The sequence below is a fragment of the Vicia villosa genome, linkage group LG5 (genome assembly GCF_029867415.1).
Source record: "Vicia villosa cultivar HV-30 ecotype Madison, WI linkage group LG5, Vvil1.0, whole genome shotgun sequence".
NCBI classification, from domain to species: Eukaryota; Viridiplantae; Streptophyta; class Magnoliopsida; order Fabales; family Fabaceae; genus Vicia; species Vicia villosa.
The window spans coordinates 100617379-100634029 of NC_081184.1; the positions used below are offsets into that span (position 1 = coordinate 100617379).

Below are 16651 nucleotides of genomic sequence, written 5' to 3' on the forward strand. Positions count from 1 at the left end.
TTGAGGATTCGGGTTTGGATTTGGGGGAGGTAAAAGTCGTCTTCGATCCGCCCCGTTACCATGCCTAAATGTATCTTGGCCCTTGACTTGTACTCTTATATGGGGTAGTTCTCTGGTGTTGTGAGTAATTTGAATAAGTCATATATATATATATATATATATATATATATATATATATATATATATATATATATATATATATATTAATAAATGTATCTAATCTACATAATGGACTAGATACTTATTTATAAGCAAAAAATTTCTTTTTTAGGTTCATTGAGTAATTAATGTATCTGATCTATTATGTAGATTAGATACATTCATTACTATATATATATTTAATATATATATATATATATATATATATATATATATATATATATATATATATATATATATATATATATATATATATATATATATATATATATATATATATATATATATATATATATATATATATATATATATATATATATATATATATATATATGAATGGTAACCGATTTTGCGTCCAAATGAAATCCTAGTTATAACAAAGAATCAATGTTTCTTAGGAATGCATCAAGTTTGTCTAGTGAAGGAGGTGGTTTAGGATACATAATACATCACATAGGGCATATGATGTCCACCATGTGACTATATGAGCTTATGTATGAATCTTGTCGGCGAGTAACGGTATAAGAGTGCAATTATTTGAATCATGAACATTATAATCTACAGTATCACATGTATTGTCAAACACCAACATTATTGTGTGTTAGTTTGTTTGTATTATATGTCAAAATATGTCATTTTTCGTGTCTTTTAGAGAGAAAATGCAAGTTGGTTAGTCAACATGTTTAGAAAAGTCAACCAAAATAAGAGATTGATTAAAAGTCAACCAAGATAAATATACTTAACCTAGTGAAACTAGATGTGTTAGAAAAGTCAAATGTCTTAGTGCAAAATGGTTTCACAAGTTCATTAGAAGTAGTGTATCATGATTGATGCACTAGCATATGTTCATGACATTCATGAACTTGAAGACTTTTCAATTGTCAACTCACTCTGCCTTAAGAAATTCAATATATGGCCATTACTATAGATTAAATTTAAATAGAAATCATGTTTATGAGTTAATTTCAAATGTGTAGCTAGAAATTTTATGCTGCCTTTAAATTAGTTCATGGTTTTGTTTATTAAGAGTGAACACAATTATAGATATTTCAACAAGTTCGTTCATGGTATTCTATATGTTCATCAATTGGTTTATATAAACTTTTTTTCTTGAAATCTATTTAATTTCATACAATAAAGATCTTATAAAAAAACAGACAACAAACTTAAAATATTTATTGACACATGAGATACAATGTAATAAATAATTTTAAATTGTATAACTTTTAATTGTAAAAAAGTATAAAAAAGAACTATAAGAAATTAGAAATTAGATTAGATCATATTTCATGTACATGCATTGAGACATTTATATCGATTAAGATAAACAGATTTTAAAAAAAAGCTACCGATGACAAACCGTCACAGTTTGTGGTAGCAAATAGGTATGTCTATCTCGCATTCAATATAAATAGGGGTAATAAGGTAACAGACATAAATGAGAATGCGAATTTTAAATTTTGATATGTCTCTAAAAAAAAAAAAAAAGTGGGACGGAGTGGATCCATGGACATTACACCTTTTACAAATTTTATGATAACATCCGCGTTAGTAAAGAGCTGCAAAAGAACACAGCGAGACAAGATAGAAACATTAGAGGATATAGGCCAAAAACCTTGATCTACTCTAAAAAAATGCAGATATACGTTTTTTTTGTCAACCTTAATCTCAAAATTTATTGGTATGATCTATATGATATTATGTTTCAATCCAACGGTTAATTTTAAAAACTATTTATTTAAAATGAAATTATGAGCGAGTATAACTCTGGTTTATCTATTTAGGTGTAATTTGATCTCTCTCTCACACACACACACACACATATATATATATATATATATATATATATATATATATATATATATATATATATATATATATATATATATATATATTAATTTTTTTTATAATTTAAAATATGATATTCAAATTTGAGTCATACTTTTGTGACACATTATTGTTATTTGAAAAAAGAAAGAATAATAGTGTTATAAAAAGTAGTAGTACAAGACAAACACAAACACAAACATTGAACAAGAAAGTAATTGAAAGTGTATTAAAAAAGATGATGACAGAGAGTTCATGATCATCATCTAACTATCTTAAGGTTCCTATTCCAATACTCAATTTGATGATACGAAACCACACAATCATCTTCACATAGGACCACGGATTTCCATTCTTACACTATTATTATTATCTTTTCTGGTACAACCAGGGGACCATAGTAAAGTAGACAACAAACACAAAAACACACGTATGTGTTATGTTATGTGTATCATGGTTCTACAATACAATGCTACCTTTATATATATCTAGGTGTTTGTGAAGGATTGGAAAACAGAAGAGAAGAAAAAAGATGGAAGAGGAAAGTGAGATGAAAGAATCAAGGTTTAAGAGGATTTGTGTGTTTTGTGGGAGTAGTCCTGGTAATAAGAGTAGCTATAAAGATGCTGCTATTGAGCTTGGAAAAGAATTGGTAATGCTTCTCTCTTTCTCTCTCTCTCACTCTCTCTTTCATACACAAAAGTGTTTGTTATAAAGAATTGTCTATTCTTCTATACTTCTAAATTCAGGTTACCATTTTGATACCAACTTTGATATTGCAACAAAATAAGAAAAAATAGGGTTGAAATAGCCGCAATTTTGATTTATAAATATCAATAAATTTGTTGTTAAAATTGAAAAAGCCGCAATTTTAATTTATAAATATCAATAAATTTGTTGTTAAAATTGAAACACTTACGTTTATCTATTTTAAATAGAGTTGAAACAGCCGCAACTTTAATTTATAAATATTAATAAATTTGTTGTTAAGAATTATTTATGTGATTTTAGAACCGCACAATATTTAGTTTTTTTATGTGTTTGTTTGTTTTCTATATGTTTGTTTTATTTTATTTTTTGTTTATTTTTTTTTAATAACTGTTCCTTAAACAATTTCTTAATATCCTATAATTTCTTTCATCCATAATGGAACTACTTAAATTCATCAAGAAAAATGGAAACAAATATTTATATTTGCACTTTTTATGCTGTTGAGGATATTTCTTCTATTTTATTGTTTGAGCTCCAATAAAGTCTTCATAAATTAGTCTAATTAGTGTATTTTATGATAAAGTCTATTTTATTGTTTGAGCTCCAATAATAATAAATTTGATTTTGACATTTTTGTTTAGAAAATAAATTAGTCAATATAAAAAAAGAATTAATTAATCTTTTGTATAAAAATGTCAAACATTAATTTAATAATTTTTTTATATTGACTCAATTGGACCATAACAAATTGTGAAGAATCAAATTTAATTCTATTTCTTTAATAAATCTTATGAGCTTATTAAAAATATATATAATATATGAGTGTGAAATTATTACCTTTCATACTAAGTCAAATTATATACACAAACTAATAATTTATTTTAGTTTCTCAACTTTATTCATGGATATTTGGAATATGCTTCTTCAAATGGAATTTGAACTCTAGTCAATTTCTTAAAGTTGATGATCAATAAAAGTGTGTGGAAATTACTATTGTTAGTGTTATTTTAAACCCTTTTTTTAAATATGTTAAAAGGTGTCAAGAAATATTGATTTGGTATATGGAGGAGGCAGCATTGGTTTGATGGGTTTGATTTCTCAATCTGTTTATGATGGAGGTCGACATGTTATTGGGTCAGGAATCACCATTTCATTTTTATAATTTGTAATTTTTTTCCAATTTCTACTATTCTTATTTATTTATATTTTAATTGTATTTTTGCAGGGTAATTCCGAGAACACTAATGCCAAGAGAGGTAATGTTTATATTTTAGTATTAATTTTAAGCATTAAACTGTTTTAATTAATTAGATTTTGAAAGAGTAAAAAATAATTTTAAAGTATAGAATTTTTTTTAAATTGATTTTGAAGTTTTTTCGTAGGTCTAAAAAAAGAATTGATTATATTTTTAAAATTAATAAAATTTATAATTTTTTTAAATTTAAATGTAAATTTTATAATAAAATTAATCACTATATATGCAACACAACTTTTAATTATACAACTCTTCAAAATCGATTCTAATCAATCCTAGTGGCTCCAACACAAAATATACATACTTTAGAGCAGTGTTTTAAAAACCGGACTGGACCGGCCGGTCGGACCGGTTGAACCGGGAACCGGCCAGATAACCGGTCTGGTTCAATAGTCAGATCGGGTATGCCATCAAACCGGTGGAAACCGGTGAAAACCGGGAAAACCGGAAAACCGACGGTTTAATTGCTTTTTTTTTAAAACTTTTTTTTTTAACATTTCTTTTAAAAAAGTTTTTTAACTTTTTTTAATATATTTAGTAGTGTATTACTTAAATAGCATTCTCACATAGTTTTTTTCGTTAGTGACAAATTAAAAACTTTATTGTCTATTTGTTATCTTTGCTAATAAATTTTCTTAAATAGCATAAACATATTGAATTTTATTTGATTTTCTTTTTAGGAGATCCTATTTTGAATTAAATTTGGTACATATTGGAGTTATTTTGTTATAAACTATTCAATTAGATTATGTTGTAATTAGACTTTGTTTAGATTATGTTGTAATTAAACTTTGTTTGCAATTAGACTTTGTAATTTTTTACTATTTTGTTATGTGTGATACCTTTGTTTAAAATTTGAATTTAAGTTATGAAATTGTGAGTTTATGATATGATATTTTTAAAAAATTTAAAAGCTAGTTTTTTTTTTAGAGACTGAATTATCCGGTTCGACCGGTTTTATACCTATATAATGACAGGTCTATTCAACCGAGTTATCCGGTTTAATCCGGTTTGGTCGTGCGGTTCGACCAGTGACCCAGTGGTTCGACCTATAAACCAGTGACCCAGTACCCTCACCGGTTCGATGACCGGTCTGATTTTTAAAACACTTCTTTAGAGGACTGGACTTATCATTAAAAGCCATTTTTAAAAGCTTGTCGAGTTTGACACATTCAACGAACAAAATGAATTTAATAGATGCTTTGAATTTCGAGGAGGGCCTTTCTTTTTCAACCATGTTATGCTCATTTTGCTTTTCTTGTTTCAATTCTATGTATTCTCTCTTTTCATGAATTTCCACCTTACTATTGTTATTATCTCAACCTATTTTATTTTCCAATTTTTTTTATTGATGTCGGTTTCAAGTTACAAGTGTGATTAGGGAGGACAAACGTGGAGTGTCCATTCCGGTTTACACTCGCTTTGTAAAATTCCGCAAATTATAAGGCGGGACGGAACAGATTTTGTTGAGGGTGTGGATTTCAAACTTTATTCCACCTCAAAAAAATTAATGTGAGATTGACTTGGCATGTGGATATTACATTTTTTAGATTTAAAAATTATAAATTTTCATGTTAATTTCAATGCGGACAAAAACCCGTAAAAATTGAGACGGAACAATCATGATAAAAAATATGAGTCCAAAATATTGCATGTCTCAAAAAATAATTAGGATAAAATGGATATGCATTGGATCCATTTTGTCACCTCATAATTAAGTTGTGTATTACTACTATTTTGAGGTCATATTTTGGTTTTCTTTTACACACTTTATCTATCTATCATTACACCTGGCAATATAGGGTCATTTCCTTCTCAATTTTTTTTGTCCCTCTCTCTTCAAACTCTATATACCTTTCTGTAGATTCTTTTGTCAAACCTTTTTTTGGTTGATTCCCATTTTCTTGGGATTTGGCCTCTCCAATGGGAAATTAGAGGTCTTTTAATTTTAAAAATATATTCTATATTTTTATTTTTATTTTTATTTTATCCATGGAGCATGTCATATTGCTTTAAAACTAATGAATAGCACATGATTCAACAAATACTGAAAGGGACTATGATATTATCTTTGAATTCCACCTGTTGAGTTGAGCCCACTTGTGAATCAGCAGTCATGATGATGACTATACTTTGATAATTCATCTCAAAAAGGTGTTGTGTTGTATTTTGAAATTGCAGATAAGTGGAGAGACAGTGGGGGAAGTGAAGGCAGTTGCAGATATGCATCAAAGAAAAGCTGAAATGTCTAAACATTCTGATGCTTTTATTGCCTTACCTGGTCAGTTCCATTCCACCATTATTTCTTCTCTTAACTACTATTTCCTCATCAGTAAATCCTATTTCAACGGACAGAAGTAAATATGATTAGATTAGATGTCATTAACACGGTTTGAATTGAACTTTAATATTCAAGATAATATATATGAATTTTTAGTAGTTATTAACACTCCGTTCGTCTGCATATAAAAAAAAAAATTTATCAAAATATTATTTAAATTAAAACAAAAAAATAGAGATTTCTTAAAGTTTATTTTTAAAAGAAGATAAAAATATGATGGTGCTTGAAGGTGGCTATGGGACACTTGAGGAGCTTCTTGAGGTCATAACTTGGGCTCAACTTGGCATCCATGATAAACCAGTAAGGTTCCATGGTATCTCTTTTCTTTTAATGGAGAAAATAATCTATTATCTAATTAAGTTTTTTTCTTTTGTTTTGGAAAAAGGTTGGGTTGTTGAATGTAGATGGATACTACAATTCTTTGTTATCTTTCATTGACAAAGCTGTGGAGGAAGGTTTCATTTGCCCTAAAGCTCGACATATAATTGTATCTGCCCCATCAACAAAAGAACTTGTTAAAAAGATGGAGGTAACATAATCATTTCTACTTTAAAAATTATATATTAATTAATTAGTAGAATAAAAAAATATATATAATAAAATGTTTCCATCAGATATTAAATTATAGATTAATGATTTATATGAATATTTGATTTTATTTTTATAGGAATATTCTCCACAACACGAAAGAGTTGCATCTAAGTTAAGCTGGGAAACTGGACAGTTGGATTAGTCCTCAGATCATGACATCTCAAATTGTGGTTATTATATGATAATGAAACAAGAAATTATTGTTATTATCAATAGAATTTTCTTAAGCCAGATTTTTTTGTATGCTTTTGGATTTTTATTTTTGTTGATTAGTATAAAACAACATAATTACTGACTCTAATCTAATTGTGATGACTAGTTACTATGTTAAATATGAATTATGTTTTTTTAAGACTGAATTATTTGTCAAAAAAACATGGTAATATAATAGATGTTAGAGGGTTTGTGCTAGGTGTCATACCCCAATTTTTGACCCTAAGATTACACATCATTTGCATACCAATCATCAATCAAGAAGTTTTAACTTAGAGTTCTACTGGTGATGTTGTGCACAATTCATCTGCAAGGGAATCATCGAGCATACCAATGTTTTTCTTGTATATATTGTTTTACTAACCAAAATACCAAAAATATTGCCTTGTGCTTTTGTATGTTTGTGTTTTGTAGGTACCAAGTCAAAGTATCCATCAAAAAAGGCATTTTTCAACATTTTCACTGTGCAAATCGATTTGCATAAGGTGTAAATCGATTTACACAACTGTTTCTGCACCAGATTTGCTTCTGCCATCAGTGCAAATCGATTTGCATAAGACAACAATCGATTTGCATAACTGTTTTTTCCCCAGATTTTGCCTTTTTCAGCTATGTAAATAGATTTGCATAAGATGCAAATCGATTGCACCAGTGCGAATTTGGAAAAATGAAGGCAAATTTCAGCTTTTGAAAGTGTTGACATCATTTGCAAGCATGGGAAGCATGACTTAGTTCTCACATTGGATTTCCTACATCATTTTATCATGAGTCCTCATGTGATTGCATCAAGACCATTGGATCTCATTTTTGGCTCCAAATCCTTTTCCCAAGCCTAATTCTATTTTCCAATCCTAACTCCAAGCCACAAAATTTCCCAAGCCTAATTGCTATAAATTGAGGCACTCCCCTCTTCATTTTTCAAGCTTTGATAGCCAAAAAAACTTATTGCAAATTCATTTCTTGAAGCTTTGCTAGCCAAGAAACCTATTGCAAATTCTCTTCTCACCTCTTCCAAACCCATCACTCAAAGCTCTTTTTCTTCCACACAAATTAGTGAGTCACATCTTGAACCTCACTAATTTAGAGCTAAACCTCAACATAAACACTACTTTTCTTCATCAATTGTGAGAGATCAAGGCTTGTGGTTGTGTGTTCTTGAAGAAGATTCAAAGTTTGTGAAAGATTTGGTAAAATTCTAGATCCATTCCATAATTCAAAATGTGATCCATTGTTGTTTATGCTTGATGCACCTTTGGTGCTATATTGATGAGATTTGCTTGCTTACTTGATACATTTTCGTGCACAAATTGATCCAAGATCACAAGGTGTTTGGTTTTATGTTTAAACAAGTTTTCTTCTCTTTATTTGCTGTTTTTTTTAAAACTGTGTTGTGCAAATCGATTTACATCTTGTGCAAATCGATTTACACAACTGAAAACTGCGCAGATTTTGAAAACAGAGTTATGCAAATCGATTTACACTCTGTGCAAATCGATTTACATTGGGTAGAATGCTGATTTTTGTGGTTTTTGACTTGTTTTTGGTTCTAACTCATCTTCTACTCCATTCTTTTGATATTTTCTTTGAATCACAAGTTAGAGGCCTAATTTCTCTCTAATTTCAATGGACTTAGGGCGTCGATAGGATGAGAATCCAAATCCGCAAAATTATGTGATTGAAATTATGGATGAAAGGAGCTTTTAATGTGGTTCCATCTTTTACTTCTCCTTATTTTGATCGATGAAAGTCTTAATACCTTGAGAATTCTTATGGATTCTTGGTAAAGACGAGATCACTCACCATTTTTCTTTTCGTGCGGTATTGCTTTCGGAAGGCGATCTACATATCGTTCTTCTCGCATGCATTAGCACATAAAGTTTTGACCGGCCTCGTTGTAGGGTGATTTCTACATAAATCACTTGGCGATCTGCTTAACATAGCGCAATATTTCGTGTCCCGAATCAAAAGATCAAATATGGAAGAGAATTGTATGCGGTTGATTTAAGACTTGTGGAGGTTTTTATCGTGTAGTCGCTATGATTTTATCAAGCTTCTGATAAACCCCATTGACTTTAAATCCAAGAACATCCTTCACTCACCATCGATCTTCATTACTAACTTTGATAACATACTTGACAAGTTTCAAGATGGTTATCTTTAACATCTAACAATTGACTTTAATTCCCGCACTTTTATTATATTGCTCTTTATATTTCTCGCTTTATTGCTTTATTTTATCATTACATCATATTTATATTCCGCCGTTTTCTCTTTGTCCATTTGGACGTTTATAATTCCGCTATTTTCCTTTTGTCCATTTGGACATATGTTTATGCTTCCGCTATTTTTCTTTTTGTCCACTTGGACCATACTTTACTTTTATGCTAAAACACTAATAAACAACAAAAATCTAAAAAACACTTAAGGCTCTCTTTTGGACTATTGGTTACTATCCCTAGCATTTTGGAGATTCGGACTTATGGACTTAGTGCCTCTGGACCCCTGTGATATTGTTTCTCTGCTGTTATTCTGTCTGTCTGGCATTGGATTGTTGTTTGTTTGTATGTGCAGGTACTTCCTTGAAAGCCCTTGATGGTTAATTCCAAGGCATTGATATAAGGATTTTACCCGAAAACAGCCGTTACTCTGCCCGATTTTCGTCAAAATTTTAATGTGCTTAATGCAAAGTGGTGCTAAGATAATATGTTCATCTGGATCCCCAAGTGTCAAATGTGTTGGTATTGATAAGTCCAAAGGATGGGAAATCTACCTTGACTCATAATGTCAAGTGTTGGCTTCTTACTTCGGTTAGACCGTTCTTTTCCCTAGCTTTTATTTTATGCAATAGGATAGCCTCTTCATCTCCTCCCATTCTTAAATTTTCAAAATCTTCTCCCTTTTTTCAAAATATTCTTATGTTTGCAACCTTTTCAGAACTTTTCTTTAAAAATATCTTTTGCCCTTAGTGGCCTTTTCTTCAAAAGTTTAGACACCGTTAATTGTCGAAACGAGTGGTTATACCCCACGATTTTGAAATTGATTGATATAATGAGATCTTTTCCGCGTGAGAGAGCTAGTGGCATACTTGTTGATTTTATCCGAGTTGGAGCCCTTCTTTCATTAGCGATGCAAAGAATTCATTTGTTCTCATGCTCAAGATCAATGGCTGAGTATTTCTCTCCAACGACGATAAAGTGTTTATTCGTTTTTTAAAATGTTTTCCCAAAAAGCAGAACTACATTAGCTCTGACTTCTCCATTGCACCGAGGAGGTATGTAGGCCCAAGGCTTAACGTCTTGCCGAGCTTATTTTAAAAATAAAACAAACCCTTTTTTAGCACACACGACACAGATTTTCAAAAAGGTTCTTGTGGAGTACCACAGATATGAGGGGTGCTTAAAACCTTCCCCTTGTATAAACAACACCCGAACCTGAGTTCTCTTTCTTGTTTTAAAAACAAAACTTTGGGTTTTTTCGTTCTTTTCCCTTTTCCTTTGAAAAAATAAAGCGCGGTGGCGATTTCAAACGAAAATATTGATTCGAGTCAATTCTCATGACTTCGATATCAGATTTTCCCCGCTACAGAAAAATGGCAACTTCACTGGGGACCCAGTTTTTAAGTGTGTTAAGCCTATTTTTGTTTATCTGTGTGTTTTTATCTGTATATATTGTTGTGTGCTTTGTTTATTTATTTACTTTTTTTTCTTTTTGGTGCTCGATGGTTCCTCTGTGATGAGATAAAGTTCTAACCCGAACTTTGGTGAGTAACTTGAGATAGGAGGTGGTAAGACCAATAGTCGCATGTCAGGAGCAATCCTTACCATGAGCGTCATATGGTGGAACCCCAATCAGTGGAGGCCTCATGGAAGGTAGTAGAGGTTGTTACGAACCATCGTGATAACGCTATTACTTTCAATAGTGAGTGTCCGTAGAAGCTGAATGGCCTAGAACCTTTTTAACCAATCTAAGCCTTTTTAGGATGTAGTGCAGAAACAAGATCAAGTACCAATTTGAGCTTGTTGTCATGCGATACTACGCTCAGCCGAGGTCTTTTTAGGCATATTATTGGCGCCCATGAGCAATTGTGCGTGCCAGTAATATCCGATAGAAGATTGAAAACTCTGGGAACCTTTGTAGAACCCGATTGGCAGGTACAAAACTCCTTAGATCACGCCTTGTGGGATGGGTAGACCCATGGCTCCATGCTCGTGACGTCAAGCCTAAGAACCTGGACTATGTGATTTTTTGTGTGATTTGATGTGATCTTGTGTGCTCTTGATTGTGATTGATGCATAAACCATGCATTCATGCATTCATAAAAATGACATTCACAAATGGTTTTCAAGGAACTTAGAGACTTTCTTTGTAAACATCACAGGTACCATGGATCAAAAGAGAAGCATCAAGAAGTACACTTTCAGGAATTCAAGTGCAAAAGAATTGAAAGAGCTAGCAACTTTGATTCCTAATCTTGACAACTTCAAAAGCCGTTATGGGAAATTGATCTCTATCTTGAAGACCAAAGTGGAAAAGGGGATTCTTGAGACTCTTGTGCAGTTTTATGACCCGATGTATCATTGTTTCACCTTTCCTGATTATCAGCTTATGCCCACTTTGGAGGAGTATTCTTATTGGATTGGTTTGCCAGTTACGAATGACATACCATTTAGTGGTCTGGAGAAAGAGCCTCAGGTTGATGAGATAGCAGAACTTCTTCAGTTGAAAATATCAGATGTGAAAGCAAACATGACCAAAAAAGGAGGAATTTGGGGGTTGACTTCTAAGTTCTTGATTGGAAAGGCTTCTATGTTGGCTAGTAAAGGAAGTATGATTGCTTTTGAGACATTTCTGGCCTTGCTCATCTATGGTTTGATACTCTTTCCCAACATTGACAACTTTGTCGATGTTAATGCTATTCGGATTTTCATGATTGGGAATCCTGTGCCTACTTTGCTTGGGGATACTTATCATTCCATTCACCATAGGAATGATAAGAAAGGTGGACTTATCAATTGTTGCACTCCTTTGCTCTATAAGTGGTTTATTTCTCACTTGCCTCAAGCTAAGAGTTTCTTGAACAATCCTGATGGTCTCTCATGGTCTCAGAAGATCATGCCTCTTACTAATGGGAATATCCAATGGTACAATCCTGCTTATGACATTGGTGAGATTATCGATAGTTGTGGAGAATTCCCTAATGTGCCTCTTCTTGGTATACAAGGAGGAATTACCTACAACCCCATTCTTGCAAGGCGTCAATTTTGCTATCCCATGAAGGAGCGACCCGCTAGTATTCTTGTGTCAGGAATCTTCTATCTTAATCAAGATGGAAATTCGGATATGAGAAATCGGTTTGTGCGTGCTTGGCACCATGTTGATAGGAAGAGACATTTGGGAACGAAACAATGTGTTGCTCTCAAAGACTACACTGATTGGGTTCAAGCTAGAGCTCATACTTTTCAGATGCCTTATTTACTTGAGGAGCCTTCTCTACCCATTACTCCACCATTATCTGTCACTACTCCTATTGAAAGTAGTGAGAGGCATCTAGAGCTCGTGGCTAAGATGAGATTGGAAAGGGATGCTTGGGAGAAGAAGTTTCATGCTTTGGAAATTGAGAATAAAGAGTTGAAGATACATTTGAAAGAAAAAGATGAAATGCTTGATATCCAAGATGGTTAGTTGATGGAGAAGGATGATCAAATCCGTCATCAAGAAGAATTACTTCAACAACATGGAGAAAAGCGAAAGAGACAACAAGAAGATTCAGTTGCATGGAAGGAAGTTGCTGATAAGCTGATGGTCGAGAATGCTCATTTGAAGGCCTTTTATGAAGATGAGTTGGAGAAGCTCCGTAGGAAGCTGCAGAGAGGAGTTGGATCTCCATCAGAAGTGTTCCCTTCTAGTTTTTAGCTTTTCCTTTGTTTTGTAATTTTGGATCTTTGAATCCTTTTGTAAGCTTTTTATTATTAATGAAGAATATTGTTATGTTTTATGATGTTTTTTGCTAATGTTTACAATCAATGTCTTAAAGTTCTTTGAAAACCAATAATAATAAAAATCATTTGCATTGCATTTCATGCATCATTCTGCATTTTGGTCTTGCTTCCAAGAGTATTCCCGAGGTCTTATTCAGTGTTCTTCATACAGAATCAAGCTGTCTCACCGGTATAATACTCGAGCTAACTGCAAGAAGAAGATGGAAGGTCTTGAACAAGAGAATCGTGAGCTACGTGAAGAGGTTGTTACTTTGAGATCTGGTGTGGATCGTCTCACTGCTCTAGTTGAGACATTGATGGCTGCTCAGAATCAGAATCAGAATCAGGTTCCTCCTCCCAATGCCCAAGCTCAGGGTCAGACCACTGTGATTTCTGAAATCGCTGCTACAACCATTCCTGCTATTCCTGTTGGTGCTACTCAGCAACGTATGCCTAATGGATATCCCTGGGGCATGCCTGAAGGTTATTTGTCTGTTCCTGAGATGACTCGTCCGTTGACTCCTGTTATGGTCAACACATCTCCTATTGTTCATACTGGTCCTTTTGTCCCAGAGCCCATTTATGATGCTGCTCCAAGTGAAATTCATGACAGAATGGATGGTTTCCAAGATCAGTTTGAAGAATTGCAGAAAGAGATGAAAGCCCTGCGTGGGAAAGAACTGTTTGGAAAGAATGTGCATGATCTTTGCCTTGTTCCCAATGTGAAAGTGCCTGCTAAGTTCAAGCTGCCTGAATTTGAGAAGTATAAAGGAAATTCATGTCCTCAGGCACATCTGGTGATGTATGTAAGGAAGATGTCCACTCACACTGATGATCAACGTCTGTTGATTCACTATTTCCAAGACAGTTTGACTGGAGCTGCTTCTAAGTGGTATATGGGCCTTGATAGCACCCATATTCGCACTTTTAATGACTTAGCTGAGGCGTTTGTGAAGTAATACAAGTATAATGTGGACATGGCTCCTGATAGAGATCAATTGCGAGCTATGATGCAGAAAGAAAAGGAATCCTTCAAGGAATATGCTCAGAGATGGCGTGAGGTTGCTGCCCAAGTGATTCCTCCGATGGAAGAGAAAGAGATGACTAAGATTTTTCTGAAAACTCTTGGTCTGTTTTACTATGAAAAGATGATTGCGAGTGCTCCTGTAGACTTCACCGAAATGGTGGGTATGGGTGTCAGGTTGGAAGATGCTGTGCGAGAAGGTCGTCTGGTTCGGAGTGACAATTCGTCTGGTGGTGCGAAGAGGTGTGGTTCTTCATTTCAGAAGAAGAAAGAATCAGATGCTAATGCTGTTTCTCATGGGAGGAATAATTGATTCAGAAATCAATCTCAGCAAGTGGCGTCAGTTACTCCTGTTGTGAATTCAGTGCCTGTGGCTCCTGTTAATCAACAACCAGTAAGGCGGAATCCGTATCCTCGAGTTAATGTTGATCCTATCCCCATGATGTACACAGAGCTGTATCCTGCTCTAATTCATAAGAAGCTGGTTCAACCAAGGTCACCACCTCCTGTTCCGGAGAAACTCCCTTGGTGGTATAAAGCTGATGCCACTTGTGCTTTTCATCAGAACGCTCCTGGGCATGATTTGGAGAATTGCTGGCCTTTGAAGAATGAAGTTCAGAGGTTGGTACGATCTGGAATGCTTTCTTTCCGTGATATTGGCCCAAATGTGAATAACAATCCGTTGCCAACTCATGAAGCGTCTGCTGTGAATATGGTGCATGGATGCCCTGGGAAGTATAAGATTTATCGTGTGGAACACATCAGAGGATCGTTGGTAGAGATGCATGCCACTCTGTGTGAGTATATTCATTATGAGCATAATCATGCTGCCTGTAGGATTTGTTCAGTTAATCCTCGAGGGTGCTATATTGTGAGAAGAGATTTACAAGAGATGATAGATCAAAGGCTCATTGAGATTCTGAGGGATAGGGATGAAGATGATGTCAATGTGATTGAACCATGCTTTGAAATCCCGGAATGTGTAGAGATTGGTTATTATGGCAAAGCTGCTGTAGAACCTCTTGTGATATGTTTGCCTGGATCTGTACCTTATAGTTCTGATAAAGCTGTACCCTACTGTCATACCCTAATTTTTGACCCCCCTGAGATGGCATATCTTCAGGATTTTTCATCAGGTCAAGACAAGTTCCCAGAGCAGTTACTTCTCCATCTGGTATCTAATCGAGGATGCTCAAAGACAAGAAAGCTCAGACAAAGGATCAATCAGTACAAGGATTAGTCCCTAATACAATCATGGGGCTCAAGGACTTCATTTTTCTCATCTATGATTGATTAGACATCCAGTCATATGAGTACAGGTTTACTCAGGTCACCAAACTAGGGTTTTGAGCCTATCAAGGACTGAAATCAGGGATCACATTTGGGAAGCCCTAAAAAACCTCAGGGGATCATTCAAAGACATCAATCATCTTCAAATAACTCATATGACAAGATCCACTGGACATCACACTTCAATTCAAAGTCTACAGTCATTATTTTCACATGGTCGACAAATTAGGGTTTTGACCTAATTCACCAAGATAGTGGACTTTTAATCAGGGCATGAATCCAAAACTCAAGACATGATTCAAGAATCTCTACTACCTCAATATAATCCATTTACATCATTCATTTGAGGAGAAGATCTTGTTTCTACACAAAAGCCCAAAAATTCACTTTGTCAGGGAAAAGTCAACTGTGAAGGATCATCATTGACTTTTAAGGTTTTTGGTCAAATAATGATTTTCAAAGATCAATATCATCAATATATGGATGTCAAAGTCATTTGACCAAAGAAATTCAAAGAAATTCATCAAGGAGCAAAAAGTCGGGAATTAGGGTTTTTGAAGGCATGGTGAGAACTCAAAATTTCACCTACACAACTCAAAAAACTTCCAACATGAAAGTTGTAGATCTTGCAAAATAAAACAACATCTTACAAGGGAACTTTTTTCAAAAGATCAACCATTTATGAAGTTTTGGAAATTTTGAAGTTTAGGTCATAAACACTTAGAAATTTTTCTAAGTGTTTTAACCTAGTTTTCATCCAACTTTGGGCTCATTTTTCACAAATTTCCCAAATGATTCTGAAGAAGACATAAACTAATGATTTGAAGTAGATGTTTAGGGCTTTCCAAATTGTGTTCAACCTTCTCCAAATTCAATTTGAGCTAGGAGTTATGCTTGTTCAAAGTTGGCCTCATGAAGTAAAATTATAGGTCATGTGCAAATTGGAACTTTGCAATTTTTGTGCATTTTGCTTCATGAATGGATGCTACACGACCCATAACATGTCTGAAACAATACCATGCATTCATTTTCACCATGGCATGAAGATTGAAGAAAATTCCCAAAAGCAAGAACATGTGATTATGTAATCATTACTTTTGAGAATTTATGATAAGCAATGATTCACCAATTGGAATCTTCTCCTAAGCCAATAGAAACTTGCTACATATCAGAAATGTTCCCTAAGATCCTGCAAGATCAATGGATAGGGGAAGTTAGCCCGAAAATGCATCATTGCATTTTGGAGATTCTTTGAATTTCTT

The 16651-nt window shown here is 33.5% G+C and overlaps 1 protein-coding gene across 1 annotated transcript; it reads left to right on the forward strand.

The window, feature by feature from the left end:
• The first annotated feature begins 2199 nt into the window (after positions 1-2199).
• On the forward strand, positions 2200-7187 carry LOC131601887 (cytokinin riboside 5'-monophosphate phosphoribohydrolase LOG1-like). Its single transcript, XM_058873817.1, has 7 exons — positions 2200-2638; positions 3734-3831; positions 3923-3953; positions 6134-6233; positions 6523-6593; positions 6679-6822; positions 6961-7187. Exons 1-7 carry the CDS (start codon positions 2519-2521, stop codon positions 7024-7026), a joined length of 630 nt encoding a protein of 209 aa, XP_058729800.1. The 5' UTR covers positions 2200-2518; the 3' UTR covers positions 7027-7187.
• Positions 7188-16651: the final 9464 nt, after the last annotated feature.

What these genes read in the sequence shown, in the direction of transcription:
- LOC131601887 (XM_058873817.1), top strand. Translation starts at nt 2,519, where the DNA reads ATGGAAGAGGAAAGTGAGATGAAAGAATCAAGGTTTAAGAGGATTTGT. An exon ending in GGAGGTCGACATGTTATTGG is followed by an intron (nt 3,832 to 3,922) that starts GTCAGGAATCAC and finishes GTATTTTTGCAG; the next exon opens with GGTAATTCCGAGAACACTAA. An exon ending in AACTTGTTAAAAAGATGGAG is followed by an intron (nt 6,823 to 6,960) that starts GTAACATAATCA and finishes TTATTTTTATAG; the next exon opens with GAATATTCTCCACAACACGA.